Source organism: Erigeron canadensis, chromosome 5 (assembly GCF_010389155.1).
Source record: "Erigeron canadensis isolate Cc75 chromosome 5, C_canadensis_v1, whole genome shotgun sequence".
NCBI classification, from domain to species: domain Eukaryota; kingdom Viridiplantae; phylum Streptophyta; class Magnoliopsida; order Asterales; family Asteraceae; genus Erigeron; species Erigeron canadensis.
The window spans coordinates 32,264,485-32,280,427 of record NC_057765.1 but is presented as its reverse complement, the minus strand read 5'-3'; the positions used below and the strand labels follow the sequence as shown (position 1 = coordinate 32,280,427).

Here is a 15,943-nt window from a genome sequence, read left to right as displayed (position 1 = left end):
CGAACTACGAGTCAGACTCTTGGAATTAGATAGTTGCAAAGTGAGTAGAATACCCAAAGTTGTAAAAAAAAATTATAGTAAATAATACTTGTATATAAATCACAAGTCCAAATCGATACCTTTCTCAAAATATACTCGTATATAATAAGGATTCATATTAAAGATTTTACGAGTAAATATGATATTTTCATATATTTCTTCCGTACTTGTATTTTTAATAATTATCTCTTTTTTTCTTTTGGAGAAATTGATTAAGTATCTTGAATTATTTGATTGATCAGATTTCCAATTTTGGGATTAGTTGTTATCTACGTAAAACCCATCAACGATACTAAACAATTAATCAATATAATACTGTAAAAAAGATAATTTGAATCTATCATCATTTTAACTTTGTACGTTTTGTACTTGCTACAAAACAAATTAGGGGCATATTAGTCTAATCATAAATGAAATTTCCTTATTAAAAAATGAGTAACAATTTATTGAGTTGTAAATCCACATGTGTTCAGAATAGAAAACAATTAACAAGAAAAAAAAAAGTCTTCACATTTAGAGGTCAAATATGTCATATACATACAAGATTGTACATATAAATATATGTGTATGTGTATATATGAAGGGAGTAATGTTGTATACTAATTAAATCAACCCAAAAGAGCAATGGTTCAAAAAGAGCCAAGTATTGGAAAAATGAAGGTGAGAGGAGGGAGGCTGCTTTTGTTTGCAACTCAAATACTTTGTGCCTTTTTTCTTTTTCATTTGCTTTACATTGAACTATTCACCTTTAAGGTTACCTCTTCTAAACAAATAAAACGTAAGCTTATTTCTTGTATACTATTGGTCATCATTTTCTTTTTACTCATTAAATATATGTATGATATATAGTTATTATTAATGTTATATATGTGCTTTTAAAAGACTTATATAGTAACTTATATCAAGGTTGAATTCCAATGGAAATTGCAGTCACAGGGAGGCAAATTTTATCAGAATGGAAGGTTGATTTGAGCACTGTGGTTAAGAAGGATAATGATCAACTTCAATCTATGCAATATCTTTTAACAAGACTACTTGGAGGTATTCTCTTTTTTCACACTTGCTCTTTTTTCTTTTCTTGTAGTGTAATTATGATTAAAAAAGTGGGAAAAATATTGTTCATGCAACATGATATATTAAGGAACTATATATATAACCGATAGTCTTCAAGGTTTTTCGTGCGTTCTTTATGCATGTTTTCGTGTACAACTCATCATCATCCGTCCGGTTCTTCATATAAGCTTGCGGTATATATCAATATTATCTTTTACACGCTATACTGTGAACCACTACGACATTTTTCGGTGTAGCATTTTGTGACCGATATGATTTTTCTGTGCTTTCTTGAAGTATATCGTAAAATGTCTCATAAACTTAAAATCATATTGGCGACGAACTTGATTGTAATGGATTAATTCCAACATATATTCTGTTTTGAGTAGCGAGTAATTAGTTGTTAGTAGTCGGTAGTTAGTATTTGAGACACCACAGTAACATCCAATTGAGAAATATGCGAGGCTCAAACCACGCATGTCTGCATTAATTCCCAATATTATTTACAATTGTTGGCACCTAAATATTTAAACAGTTGAGATCGATCAGGGCCTTATCATTGTTGATCTATATACCTTATTTATCATTCATATTTAAAGTCTCCAAAAATCATTTTGTTCACATGAACTAGTAAACTAACCTTCTTTTTTTCCTTTTCTTTTTCTAATGTTCCATGTATTGGCCATCGTACGTGATTCCAATTACTTTGTTAAAGAAACCAAGCAAATTTGAAACAAACAACAAATAGCCGGCAAAATACTAATATAAATCAAGCTTGTATTACACATAAAGTGCTTTCAAGGAAAGGAATTAGTCTTTGCTAAACATAAAAGCAAAAAAGATTGACAATGAGTTGATGGTCAACCGATAATATCTTCATATCTTAAAGTTTTTCACCCGGGTTCGAGTCCTATTCGCACTACTTATATTTGTGAGGGTGAGAGTAAAAAGAGAGAGTATTTGTGGTATTTTTAGTACTTGGAATAAGATAGTAAATACTTTTATATTAAAAAAAAAAGCAAAAAACTCAATTTTGGAAGACATGCTTGAATGTCAACTTTTCATCTTATTTGAATACTATACAAATGGGCCACGTTGCTAACAGTAGAATTATTTCTTTGTTATTTTAGTGGAAAGATTTCATTAAAGTTTACAATTGCCGGCAATCATATATTGACATTTTGTTCTAAACAATAAAATACTCTAGGAACCATGATTCATATAGATGTGTACATAGATCTTGTATACAAGACATTAGCCTATGGCAGACTGACACATATTTTTTAGTATTCCTTATTGTCTCTTTCCTTTTTGTTTTATTTTTCCAATTATTATTTTAATAATATATTTTACTGATCAAACAGGTGATGATCGAGCCAACCTCAATTCTATAGGATTTGCCTGTGACAACACTTCATGGTCGTTAGTTTGTGTCACAAACAACCCAGTCCAAATCGACATGACCAAAATGACAATTCATCTTTATCAACAAACAACCAAAAACATCACCACCATTGTTCGACCATATTCTATGCAAGAAAATCCTTATGTAATGAACGACATTACTCCGGTAACCATAACTACCACACAACCGACAAAACCAACTTGTGATCATAACCACCAACACCCCGCCGTGATCTTCTCATCCGGCGGATACACAGGAAACGTATTCCACGAATTCAACGAAAACCTCATACCTTTATTCATCACTTCTCGTCTTTTTAAATCTCGTGTACATTTTATAGTTGTCGACTATAAACCTTCTTTCATTAAAAAATACAACAAAGTATTTTCGCAATTATCTGATCACGAAATCATCAATCCATTATCAATAAATTCAACCGTACTTCATTGTTTTCCTGGAGTCGTAACCGGTTTAAAGTTTCATAAATTTTTAGGCATGGACACGTCCAAAAATCCACAAAATTACTATTCAATGCCCGATTTTAGAGACTTTATTAGAAAAACATATAAGTTAGGATACAAAAGCGTTTTCGACACACCAAAACCACCAAAGTTGCTTCTAATATCGCGAAAAACGACACGAAAATTTTTAAACCAAGAAGAAATGGTGAAGATGATGGAAGAATTAGGATTCGAAGTGATTATCGCAAGTTCAGCTAAAGAAATGTCGGATATTGAGAAATTTTCGCACGTGATAAACTCGTGCAGTGTTATGGTTGGGGCCCATGGGGCTGGGCTAGCTAATGAAATATTTTTGCCAGATGGGGCTGTAATGATACAAGTGAGACCATTGGGCTTTCAATGGGATGTTGATTCATTTTATAGTGAACCCGGCCCAGAAATGGGTTTAAAATACTTGGAATACATGATGGAACCAAATGAGAGCTCGTTGGTCGACTTGTATGGTCTCGATCATCCGATTCTTCAAGATACTGCGTCCGTGGCAGCCGAAGGAGGATACGACGCTGCACGAAAAATGTACTTAGATAAACAAGATTATAGGTTAGATTTGAATAGATTTAGAGAAACTCTTGTTGAAGCTTTGAGGCTTGTGGAACGTCTTATGAATGTTGCTAACGCTTGATGATTTTGGTTTTTCTTTAGTAAAGGTAAAATACATACACATTTATATGTATAGGTCAAATATATATGGTCATGTTAAATGTTTGATAATATTTTGTTTTGCATTTTCAAACAATTTATGAATTTATTGATAACTTCTTACGGTAAACGAAATTAGTCAATCACATTTATTTCTTTTTTCTCTGTTTTTTTTTTCCTCGTTATTCGATACATATATCAAATGGATGTCACATTATTAATTTGTAAGATTTTGTAAATATAAGGTATACTATTTCTTTTTACTCTGTAAGGAACCAGCAAATTGACATTGAGATCATGACATGTTATAAAATGAACCTCTAATTTGAAAGGGTATAACAAGGTTTTCCTTCGAAAATTGTTAAAAGTTACTGACTAGCACAGTTTTGATTTCATTGTATTCAAAGTCTCTTTATAATGAATTACGAGTATAATATATTTTGAAAAACTAAATATTTTTTAGAATCAAATAACGTGATTAACATATTAGTTTGATGATTGTCTAATGTTTACACATTTGATTGATGCTCTTTTTTCTTAAAAGGAGAAAAACATATCTCAATCCGTGTTAATTTTTGGTGTTTATTATAGTTGTATAGAATATAGTAGTTTTGCCGTAAAAGAAAATAGGTTAACGATTAGGTAAGTCATGGCTCAGTTATTAATGTTGTTTATTAGCAAATGGCAGATTAAGATCATAAAGTCAACTGGAAAATGATCTCACTAGAACTAGAATTAACTTCTCGAATTCACGTGCATATTTGTGCTCAAAAGATGACAACTTGACACTTTATTGTTTCTTCTTTTCAATTTTATAAATAATCGTCTTTGGTAACAACTTTATGTCTTTGTTGGAGCAAATGCAATGTATCAATCACGGGGCGACATGGTTTTCCACCGTGACGAAGCCAAAATTTATATTTAAAATGAGCCAAAACTAAACCTCGAGTAACAAAGAAAAAGATAGTTTATGTATGTTTTATAAGTGGTCTATATCAATTTACATATTTTATTTTTATAGGTGGCCTATTATAAAATCTAAAATTAAATAAAATTGATATTTGGGCCAATACTAGGCCGCCTATATTACATATTGATTGTCATCTCATGTTAGATTCATCGTTATTCAGGTAAGATTTTTCTATTCAGGTTATTTTAGAGTTATTTTGACTCAGATGTATACATGCTAATCAAGGTAAACATTACTATATTCAACCTTCTCTTAGCCATCTTTAACATCATACGAGGTTCAAATTTGAGATCTCTATCGATTAAAAGTCCACTAAGCTACCTCCAAAGTGTTTTATAAACCATTTAAACACAAATTCTTCTTAATTCACGTGCATTGTTAATTGTATGTTGATGACCTTATGGTACCTCATCACACTTGCTAAGAAATCAACAATCTCTTCCATGTTATCACCCCTAATTATTAGCCTAATTTACAAATTCAGATCCACCGTCCCATATTATTTGCCTAATATGGGATCATGATTGATATATACAATAATTTTTCTTAGATATATTTGACTCAACTTTTATTCTTTCTTCAATATACACTTATTTATAAATAAAGAAATTAAGTGTTCATTGATGGTTCGATTCGCGTTGTATTCATAGTATGCTTAACTCTAGGCTACTGTTAGCAAATTCCATGTCAAATACGTACGGTACTAAATGCACTAGATACAAATTCTGAAAATACATTAACATTTCAACAATTTCATATAATTTTTGTTCATCTAGATATATACATCAATTTGATTCAAACTGATTCAATCTGATTCGGTCGTCTCGTCAGCTTTCCTAGTTTTGAAGTAGGTTTTAATATGTTCAGAATTGTCGAATCTCTTAACGTAATAATGAAGTCTATCTATCATCAACCCGAGAAACAGACTACAACCTGCATCACGTTAATTATATCATTTTCAATAATTTAGACATTTACTTTGGATCATAAATTGGAAAAATAGAAAGGGAAATGTACCCATGAGCGATGCATCAAGAATATGATTAGCCAAAAGAACGTGGTCATTTGAATTAACCACTCCGGTTTCCATGGAACGCTTTTGAATCCTCATTATACTGTACAAACTTGACATCAAGACTGCAAACAATGTCACGCCTATAGTCGACAATATGGGACCTCGGCCCTCTTTCAAACGATCCAACACAAACATTGCTAGTTTCCTTAGAGGTGTCTTAAACAAGAGGATCATGACCATGTTTATTTCGGCTATTAAGAGAACAAATAAAAGAGGTGTCATATTTAGCAATTCCCAAATTTTGGTAGCAAAATGAGATTTTGAAATGAATATAGAAAAAATAAATAATATAATTAGGACAAATCGTGTTTAGGGATTCTACCATTATTGCAAAATTTCACCTTGGCATTACTTGTAGGATTCCAATTTCATCCAAAACTTACAAATTAATGAAAGAATCACATTCTAACCTCTAGAAGTAAACTTCCACCTTGTGAGTTGCTTTGATAACTAACAACAGTTTAAACTTCATGATCAAGGCGTCATGTAAACAGATTCTACACTGAGCCAAATGCACACCTCTTCCGTTTAATAGGAACTTTACACAGATCAAAAGTAGGAAATTAGGAAAACCTTTTTTGACATCTAATTCACATGCATATATGCTTCAAATGAAAGACAATTAAGTACACTCAATCAACAAGCGTATGTTGATCAAACTTCTTTTAATTTCATATATGGTGAAAAGGTAGAATACAAAAAAAAAAAAAAAAAAAAAACACAACTTATCAGAAGCATGACTTGTTGAACATAACGAAATAACTATACATAGAACACTTTTCATATCCATATGAATCTAGATGTGGGAAAAGTTCCCAAGTTCCATCATGTTCATAGATAGGCTGGTTTTGGTACAAAATAGGCGCACTAATGGTACCTTGTGAGAACTTGCATTTGACAGTCAGAACATTGGCATGAAAGGCCTGTTTGCTTGAACAAAAAGGAACCAATGAACAAAGACTAAAGATCCCATGAGCCCAAATACTGATAATCCATATATATATTGCCGGCTCGAAAGTTCACACTCTCAAAATCCGGGTTAATTTATAAACCTGGGCGCTTCTACTCGGCAATGGTACTTCTAGGCAGTTACGCATGCCGTCAACTCTGCATCACAAAAAGTTTAACTTATATATCAATGGTAGGTATAGATGATGCAGTTATAATCCAAATATATAATAATGAGCCACCATGGGTTATATTCTAAAGCAAACAGGAAATATATAAATTAAAAAAATGAAGAGAGAACGGCCAGGCAGGTCACCTGTTAAAACCTTCTAGCATTTTGTTAAAATGTGTGTCAAATTGGTGGTATTTCATTTTCTTAAAATGAAAAATGGATTAAATGGTTTAAAATCGCCCGAAAGTTGCTTCAAGTATTTACAATTCTCAGAAAAAATTGGATCTTTATTTGTATAACAGGTATTGTAATTGTATTACGTATATTAATTTGTTGTGAAACTGGAAAAGTGGAAATATTGACAACAAAGGTTCTGCAGATCAACACAATACCTGCTTTGATCTGTTGTTTTAACAAGAAAAACATGTCATTGGCTTACCTTCTACTCATGGTTTTTTGAACATACTGATCCTGTACTATTGATCCTTGACCACTGTACTTCTTTTCATCTGTATTCAGTATAACCTGTGTCCATGTAAAAAGAGATAGTGTTACTAACATAGAAATATAAAACACGAAAAATATAAAACATAAAAGAACAATGGCATTTATACTTGATATTCTCCAGCTTCTTCCACGCCTACATTGTATCTCTCATATGTATTCGTGGGATGAAAGTTAAAAATAAAAAGAAACGGGCCTCGCAAATATGATATCACCTGTGCCCATGTAAAAGATCATTTTAGTATTTTGCAATCAGCTGACTAAACTAAATTCGAACATAAACATAAGGTCCTCACCATATTGGGGTCGTTGATATGATGAATATTCGGAAGCCATCTTGAAACTATTCTTTCCAATTTATCCAAGTTCATCATGTCCTGTAAAAGATGTAAGTGATCTTTTTAGCAGAGCTGGCAAATGGGTGGGTTGTGTAAAAAGTCAAAAGAGATTCGGGTCAGAATGGGGAATTTTTTAGTACTGCTAATTGGTAACTCTTTTTTTTTCCTAGAACTCTATAAACAGTTGATGTTTATCAATAATCTTATTTAAGAAATGCGTTATGAATGATCTGTGGGTGACATTTTACCCATTCCCATTTTAGCTAATCTTTTACATTTACTACTTTGACCCATTAAGGTAAAGTACATCCCAAATTGACCTACTTGCCTATAAGTGGGTTCCATTTACAGTCACGTGTGGTTCAAGAAATTAGGTACCTTATCAAAGGAAAGCAGATCTTGATGAACCCCCTTTTTAGCGAGTAGATCCCAATCCCGGTTAGCAAGTGAAAACGAGAAATCATTACTTGACATGGGAAATTCCACCCGCTACAAAAAAAATTACAATCATCAGAACTTGCATTTAGCGGGTGTTTAACTAAAAAAAGAATTATAGAGATCAGAAAATCTCACCTTCGGATGCCCAAACTCATTTCCCATGAAGTTCAAATAAGCACGACCACCAATTGTGTAAGTAATTAATCTGATCATCTAAATAATGGAACATGTGAGTGTCATAAAATTACACCATTTTCTGCTTTTATGAAAGAGTTGGGAATTACTTATGAATGACTGATTGTCTTTTAATTGTGTTTTGCAGTGGGCCAAATAGTTTTTAGCTAAACTAGAAATGGATCATATCATAAAGCTTAATCAAAACGGAGACAATTCTATTGGGTCAACCGAATGTCCCCAAGCCTATATTGTATACAATGTCCTATAATATATTTTTAAAACAAATGTAGTTAACTATTGTAATAGTATTGCTTTTGTAATCAATATTTAAGCAGAACTCTAAACAATAACCTGTGGACATTAAGGAGATTAGAGGTGAACCCAACCAAACCATTTCTACCTATACAAAAAGTAACTTGTTTCACCCATTACCCAACCCACCCATCTTGCCACCTCAATTTTTGGGTCTCTAGTTATTAAACCTACCTTATGCAGAGAAGAACCTCTAATCAGCGAGTCATTCATGACAGACGACTGCTCTAAGGTTGAACCGTACAATATCTCAGCAAGAGATCTCCCTCCAGATATAGACTGTCAATTCATTTATACATGAATGTTAGAAAAGGCAAATAATTAAACCTTAAGGAACCCAAGATTTACCTGGTTGTGGTTTTCAGTGTATAAAAGCATTTTATCAGAGCTTCCACTGATCCCTACAAGCGTTTCTACAATCTGAAACAAATATTGAGATTTTAATTAAAGAGAAAACATAATACAAGTAACCACAAGGCATACAGCTGGCAAGTTTGACCTATTTACTTCTGAATGGGTCAATTCAAGTTGAATTTTATCTTCAATCAGTCAAATGTGTCAATGGGTCAAACAAAATAAATAGCTTATCATTTAAAAGTTGAAACTTTAGTAGCCCTATTTGAGACATTAAGTATTCAGATAAACAAAATTATAATGTTTGGACAAAACCAAACCTGATGGAACGATAACTACTGGAACCCATTATAATCTGGTTAACTAGCCCGCAACGCCCGCCTATTTTCCCGAATCTAACAAGATAGAAGTTGTGATGGCTAAAGAATGCAAACCTTACTCATGCTCCAATTAGAATCTTGAACGTTCTCAAGAAACCACAACCACATTTCCGATGCACGCATATTTACAAAGTAATCAAACCCCAGCCCACCTTGGGAAGTGGGTTCGCATAATCCAGGATAAAGTGTTGCCTGATCAATCAATCCAAATTAAACGACATTAATTTGTTTTTCCAAAAACTAATAAACCACCAATCTTTAGTTACTTACATCTTCTGCAATAGTTATTATGTTAGGATGAAGAGTATGCAATATCTCATTCGCCAAGATGAGGTATAATAAGGCGGCTCTGTCAACATACTGGTTATAGAACCTGAAATAAAGGAAGGGAAGGCAATGTATGTAGTTATGTGCGAGATATTAGTATTAGAAGTGTAGTTAATTGAATAAAAAATAACCAAAATTGGTCTAATTTCTACTTCAGGTAATCAACTTTACAATAAATCCTTAGATTTCACAAGGTAAACCAAAAATATTGAAACTTTGAGGGATTTAGCAGAAGTTATGAAATTTTAAACAGTTGCAGAAACTATTTGGGCTTCCGAAATTAATTTTGAAAAGGTTACCTGGTTACGCTAATAACAAACTTGTTACCCCGGGCTCCCTCCCCTTCTTTTTTCTCTTCTTGACATATTATGTAGCTTTCTTATGGATATATACTTATATATGAAAAACAAACTATTAGGATCAGGGAAGCCTTACTCCTCCATATCACCGGTAAATGATGCAAACCCATTGTGCGTATATATCATTGATGCAAGAGAGTGAAAATTGAAACCATCAACATGGTACTCCACTACCCACCTATATAATGAGAAAGATTTTTTAGAAGGTAGGTGATTTGGATCATATTACTTTCAAAAATAAGAAATAAGGACCTTCAAATGTAGAAGTTAATGAACAACAATGACATCTGACAATTACCAATTTAGATTGGAAAGCAAATAATGAAGAACATCAAGGTCTTCATATTTAAACATTCTTGTACCCCAAAACTTATGATGTCCTCGCTTACCTACAAAAGAATATTGGAGAGTCCATTCAGTATGCATATTTGGTAAATCTTTCCTATTCCATAACCATACTTCGAAGTGTCCATTCAAAAGTTATGCATGGTCCATCAAACAAAAACAAGACATAGTCCCTTGTTCAGGACCTGGAATAAAAATGAGCAGAAAATATATAACATCTTATTGCAGTAAACCCAGCCTCAAATCCGATCAGGATAAATGGGTATCCTTTTCAAATCTAAAGTATCAATGCTAATTAAACATGTTACCGGTATGAAAATAGCAGTCATTTGATCCATCAAAGAGTGATAATCCAACCATCTCATCTGCAGCTGAGTAAGAGTGAACAATGTCCATGAAAACGAGCAGTCCGAGTCCTATTTCATAATAAAGATCAATTATGCTGACATGTTATACACACAATCAACAATAAGTTATAATGTTTTATAAATTCTGTGATCACCATGTGCCTCATCAACTAGACGCTTGAAATCTTCAGGTGTCCCATATCGACTGCTGACAGCAAACATATTGGTTACCTGCATTGACATCAGTAGATCTCATATTTGTTTACCAATAATTGATAACAGGTCAAAACGAGTTCAGGTTGAAATGGGTTCAATTCTAGTATGGGTCAAATTGACCCAAAACATTATTTGTCCATTCCTTGACTTATTATTTAATGGTCAATGGATTAAATATGTTTTACGAAAATTCTTATAGCTACAGTTATAATTTAAATCTCTGAATAAAGTGAGTCAGGAGGTTTTCCACATAAAAGGTACAGTCAAAGCGACTTTTAACATACATTTGACACGTTTCCTTAGCTAAACCATTTTTAATTGGCCTCTATGAGATTAAAATCAACCAGATTGATCCATTCATAGGTCAATTAGTTGAAATTTCCACCTTTACAGATAAGTTAAATGAAAATGTGCAAAACAAAATACAAAAAAATAAAAGAGAGCTGAAGATCAAACTCACTCTGTAACCAACAGTGAAATAGTCTTTGTGCTCAACAACCCCAATTAACTGTATTGTGTTGTATCCAGCCTCCTTAACATGAGGGAGAACCTAACAATATCAAGCATTCAGCTGCTGCTTAGCGTCCCAAAAAGGAGGAAAATATTATGAACTAATATAAGACAGTGACAACACATACGAACAATTAACCTGCTCAGTGAACTCACTAAAAGACGTTATCTTCGGTTCGGATCCACTAATACCAACATGTGCTTCATAGATACGCAAAGATTTGGGAACTTTTGGTTTCTTATGTTTCCATGTATATGTAGACTCTGGAGGCGGTTCCCAGTGGATTGCATATCCTTGGTTTCCATCAGCCTCTACATAAACAGGTCATGACGGTAAATAAAATCAGAAAGCATAATGATGTGGAACAGATTAAGCATCTGGTCAACACATTTACGGAACAGTAGTATCATAGAAAATGTGTGATACCCAGCCTTTCACCTAATATATGTTTTGCAGACCGAAAATTTAAATTTCATCCAAACTGCAAGATTTTTATCTTAGTAGGTTGTATGCATCAGAATACACCCTTGGTGACTTTCTGGATGTTAGCCGCATTTGATCCATTCGCATTTAGCTAAAAACTTTATATTACCCATTTGGTCCATCACAACCAAAAAAAGACCCATTCATAAGTCAACGGGCGAACTGTTTACAAACAGAACTTAAACGGACGAACATGAACAAAAAAATCTGTTCATTTAACTAAAATGAACGAACATGATCACAGCCCTTGTTCATTCATTTACGTTTGTTGACGTTCGAGAATTTGTTCGTTCCGTAAACATTCGATAGTTTATATCATGCATTTATATTTGTATGGCATATAAACGTTAATTTTTGAGCTATCTATAACTTAATCAAACAATCTGGATATTTTGTAATATTCAATTTACATCGTAAAGTTTTTGGTAATATATTAATTAATTTAGAGTTCGTTTTATTCGTTTATGTCCATTCATGAACACAAATGAATGAACATGAATACAGCTCTACGTTCGATTCTTTGTTTGTGAACTGATCATTAAACCTAATTAACAAACATGAACAAGGTCCCGTTCGTGTTCATTCGGTTCTTTCACACACCTGCTATGTCATCCTGCATCATCACAACAAAAAACTTGAATATAACAGAATACATTACCTGGATTCACATAAGTAGCCCAAGCCGGAATCCGTTCTAAAGGACCATTGGGGGTGTTAAGATACACTCTATACTTGCTTCCATGAGGAATAGCAGGTACATACTTTTTGAGCCAAGCTTTCCTTCCTTTACGAGTCTCAAACCAATACGCAATCGGGGGCTTTTTAGCCTGGAATTTAGCTCGTGAAACAGGATCATCAATAACCTTAAAAATGTCATACTCTTTTCCACTATCGATCACATCATAAGATGGTAAATTACTAGGAGGATCATCTTTATGTTCTTCCTTCCACCTTTTATATTGTGTCTGGGCATCGGGTATATCTTCTAATTCCTCTTCCGTTTGCGGCCCATTCGGACCAAAAATTTGCTCATATAACTTAGCAATGATTTCAAAACGGTTGGATTTTATAAAGCGGTCTTCTCCAGGTTCCCAGTACTCATCATTTGCTTTCTTGAAAACTTCTTCAGCGGTCACTCCGGTATCACCTTTATCGTAATCATCAATATAGTTGTACTGCTGAAAGTAGAGTTCATCCGGTTCTTCTCCTTCTCTTAATTTGTCTTCAAGAATTACGAACCAATAGCCATAATCATCATGCCCAAAATGACCCTCACGTGCAGAATTTTCAGTAGGAGACCAGTCGTTAAAATCTCCAACAATTGCACAGTAACGCGCACCTGAGCAATTCCCAACATTAGAAGTAGCAGAGGTGGCAAATTAGGCAAATCAGAGTATCAGACGGATCGGATAATGGGTCAAATGAGTTTGGGATTAAAACAAGTAATTCTTGTACAGATTACTTAACCCCAAACCCTTCCTTTTCATCATCTGAAATTCTTTTAAAGCAATTAGTGAGTCATATGACAAAGATAACATTATCAAATAATAATTTAATACGTTTACTAAAATAGTTTAGAATTAGAAGGTTTTATGCATTAGCCATACACGTTGGGTAATTTCAACCTTTTTGACTCCTCTCTTGTTTCCTTTTATAGGGTACAAATTTATTTTATCCTTTCCAATTTATCCAAATCAACCTATTCACAGGTAAACGGGTCAAAACTGACACATCTACTAAGTAGAAGTCATTTTAAAGAAAAATATGGATCGCAGACCCAGTATGATGGAAAACCTGGTGCCCATTCCATGAAATCCACTCGATGTTGCACGTGGCGATGCATTCCTAACAGCTCGAATCTGGTACAAAGAACAAACAGGAAACATTAAAAAAAACTGAAAACTGAAAACTTATAAGAGTGTTTTAATGCTCTTTGAATGTCATTAGTGTGGATTGAACCATCTTAATCCACTACTTATCTGATTAAAATAGAGATGGATAGGTGAGTTTAAATTTATATTGATCATCAATATTCAAGCAGCAAGTTCTTACTTACTTCTCCAAGATTTGATAAGAAGGTATTTTATGTGCTGAGTGAAGCATTAGTAAAAAAAATTTAATTAAAATCAAAATGTCTCAAGTGATAAAGCAGTATATTTGTGACTTTCCAGTTAAGGCATATTTTACCGATTAAGTTCAAAACAAACAAATCCTTATGATTAATTGTATTAAGACAATTGCTCAATAAGTTAATTAAGTTCTAAATAAACACCACCTTACATAATTAACCATAATAAATCATGGTGCATAAGCTAGTATTATTGAAGTTGTAATAACAAATGATCACTTTGAAAGAGTTAAGATTCAGTAATTTCTGATTATTTAATAAGGTAACGGTTAACTTTACAATACAATAAAATTACAACTAATTTCACGCTATAGTTTTATAATTAGTTTCATTGCAACCAGTATTATCGTCATCTTTCGAAAACACATGGTTTGACCTATATAACTAGATAACCATAACCAAATGTAAACAGTTTGCAATTATCACATAATCAGCTTCAAAATACACATCCGACATTAAACAAAGGCACACATCACACGCAGAAAAAACTTAACAACAAACATTAAGAAATGCATTGTAGAACTAACCCAGAAGCCATGTCTCTAAAATCAATGTGGCGCTTTAAGATCTCATCTTTTAGGTCTTTGAGAGACTTATATCTGTCATTCGTAAAAAATTTACAAAATATATTAAATAAGAAGATAATATATAAAAATAACAACGTCTTGCAAAGCTTTTTAGACTAGGTGCACCAAAATGTATTTAAGTTGTCATATTTTGCTAGCGTTTGTATCCAACATCAAAATTGTATAATTATATGTATCATACTTTCAATTCAATTTCATTATATGTAGGTAACTTGTTGTAACTTGTAAACTCGTCGTGGGAAATGATTGTCACGGCAGCAAAAGTACAATTTAACAAACATACACGTAACGTAGTGAATAGGATACGACCGGACATGATATAAACAATGACAAAAAGTTTAATCCATTCAACACTAAGGGCTTTAAAGTTGGATATACACGATAGCAAAACGCGACAAGACAGGATGAACTTAGGTCCATTTAAACCACAATTTTTTTATTTTTTTTTTCAAAGGGAACTCCATGTTCTACAATAAATAAAATTCTAAAATCAAAATGGTAAAGATGAAGCCTTTCTATACTAATAACAAAGCGTATGTCAAGGGTTCAAATTGCTCTCTCATATTGGTTGTTGGACCGGTCAATTTAGGGACCGATAATGGGTCATTTATCCTTACAAAAATAATAATAATAAAAATACACAGCAAATATAGAAAATTAAATAAATAAATAAATATTTGATTTAGTAAAATACCTTTCACGGAGGTAAAGAGCAAAACCCTTGTGTGAAATTCCAAATTTTGACAAAAATCCAACTGGGTCAATTCCGGATTCTGGGTTCTTGGATTTCCGATGGTTGGGTGGTGGTGGTTGACCGGGGGATACTGAACACCGCCATTTCTTGGTGGGGAAAACGATGGTTGGTCGGAAAGTGATGCTCCGGTGAGTGACGTGGCTGTCTGGTATTGACGGGAGAGGGATTTGAGTGAGTAGTGAGAGTGATGATGAAGAAGAAGAAGAAGAAGAAGTCATTTATAGATAAGAGGGCAAGAAAATGGGGTTTTGGGTTTAACAGGAAAGCAGAGGGGATTTGGGAAGGAATGTGTTTTATGGTATAAAATATAAATGACCCCCTTTGAGTATGAGTTTTTGCACAAATACTCCTTGAACTAATTAAAACTTTGATTAGAGCACCATTTCAACGTCTTCCAACATGGCATCGGCATCGGCCTCAGAATAAGTTTGTTCGGAGCGGGATGTGTTTAGTGTCCTTTTATTATGCTTGTAACACGCCCATAAATTAAATGGAGGGTATGAAGAAGTACGATAAGAGTGGTAAATGTTGTGACATCCATATGACATATTTAATTATCGT

General features: G+C 33.2%; 3 protein-coding genes across 5 annotated transcripts; 1 reads left to right on the top strand and 2 right to left on the bottom strand.

The window, feature by feature from the left end:
- The first annotated feature begins 646 nt into the window (after positions 1 to 646).
- LOC122602117 (alpha-1,3-arabinosyltransferase XAT3-like) lies at positions 647 to 3,745 on the top strand. Its single transcript, XM_043774845.1, has 3 exons — positions 647 to 817; positions 970 to 1,080; positions 2,457 to 3,745. The coding sequence occupies exons 1-3, from the start codon at positions 664 to 666 to the stop codon at positions 3,638 to 3,640; spliced, it is 1,449 nt and encodes a 482-aa protein (XP_043630780.1). The 5' UTR covers positions 647 to 663; the 3' UTR covers positions 3,641 to 3,745.
- Positions 3,746 to 5,314: 1,569 nt separating this feature from the next.
- On the bottom strand, positions 5,315 to 6,323 carry LOC122602396. 2 transcript variants are annotated; one of them, XR_006324244.1, is made up of 3 exons: positions 6,113 to 6,323; positions 5,645 to 5,893; positions 5,315 to 5,560 (listed from the first exon to the last, which is right to left on the bottom strand). XR_006324244.1 is itself a non-coding variant. In XM_043775086.1 (2 exons), the coding sequence occupies exons 1-2, from the start codon at positions 5,922 to 5,924 to the stop codon at positions 5,433 to 5,435; spliced, it is 408 nt and encodes a 135-aa protein (XP_043631021.1). In that variant the 5' UTR covers positions 5,925 to 6,032; the 3' UTR covers positions 5,315 to 5,432. The 2 variants fall into 2 exon arrangements, 1 of the variants encoding a protein (XP_043631021.1); XM_043775086.1 differs by lacking the exon at positions 6,113 to 6,323 and having other exon boundaries at positions 5,645 to 6,032.
- An 88-nt stretch (positions 6,324 to 6,411) lies between these two features.
- Positions 6,412 to 15,635, bottom strand: LOC122599816 (1,4-alpha-glucan-branching enzyme 3, chloroplastic/amyloplastic). Of its 2 annotated transcripts, XM_043772399.1 has the most exons (20): positions 15,323 to 15,635; positions 14,569 to 14,640; positions 13,708 to 13,772; positions 12,572 to 13,252; positions 11,569 to 11,741; positions 11,380 to 11,469; positions 10,859 to 10,934; positions 10,665 to 10,772; positions 10,310 to 10,400; positions 10,088 to 10,189; positions 9,596 to 9,698; positions 9,380 to 9,517; positions 8,940 to 9,011; positions 8,766 to 8,870; positions 8,238 to 8,315; positions 8,043 to 8,153; positions 7,623 to 7,703; positions 7,437 to 7,541; positions 7,262 to 7,347; positions 6,412 to 6,809 (listed from the first exon to the last, which is right to left on the bottom strand). In XM_043772399.1, the coding sequence occupies exons 1-20, from the start codon at positions 15,598 to 15,600 to the stop codon at positions 6,722 to 6,724; spliced, it is 2,703 nt and encodes a 900-aa protein (XP_043628334.1). In that variant the 5' UTR covers positions 15,601 to 15,635; the 3' UTR covers positions 6,412 to 6,721. The 2 variants fall into 2 exon arrangements, with proteins under 2 accessions (XP_043628334.1, XP_043628335.1); XM_043772400.1 differs by lacking the exons at positions 6,412 to 6,809; positions 7,262 to 7,347; positions 7,437 to 7,541; positions 7,623 to 7,703 and having other exon boundaries at positions 8,061 to 8,153; positions 8,238 to 8,307.
- Positions 15,636 to 15,943: the final 308 nt, after the last annotated feature.

Excerpts from the sequence above, each read along its gene's own strand:
- LOC122602117 (XM_043774845.1), top strand. The coding sequence starts at position 664 with ATGGTTCAAAAAGAGCCAAGTATTGGAAAAATGAAGGTGAGAGGAGGG. Across the intron at positions 818-969 it reads CTCTTCTAAACAAATAAAAC|TCACAGGGAGGCAAATTTTA; the intron begins GTAAGCTTATTT and ends TGGAAATTGCAG. Across the intron at positions 1,081-2,456 it reads TTTAACAAGACTACTTGGAG|GTGATGATCGAGCCAACCTC; the intron begins GTATTCTCTTTT and ends CTGATCAAACAG.
- LOC122602396 (XM_043775086.1), bottom strand. The coding sequence starts at position 5,924 with ATGACACCTCTTTTATTTGTTCTCTTAATAGCCGAAATAAACATGGTC. Across the intron at positions 5,561-5,644 it reads TCTTGATGCATCGCTCATGG|GTTGTAGTCTGTTTCTCGGG; the intron begins GTACATTTCCCT and ends AACGTGATGCAG.
- LOC122599816 (XM_043772399.1), bottom strand. The coding sequence starts at position 15,600 with ATGACTTCTTCTTCTTCTTCTTCTTCATCATCACTCTCACTACTCACT. Across the intron at positions 9,699-10,087 it reads TTTACCGGTGATATGGAGGA|GTTCTATAACCAGTATGTTG; the intron begins GTAAGGCTTCCC and ends CCTTTATTTCAG. Across the intron at positions 7,542-7,622 it reads ATATCAACGACCCCAATATG|GTGATATCATATTTGCGAGG; the intron begins GTGAGGACCTTA and ends ACATGGGCACAG.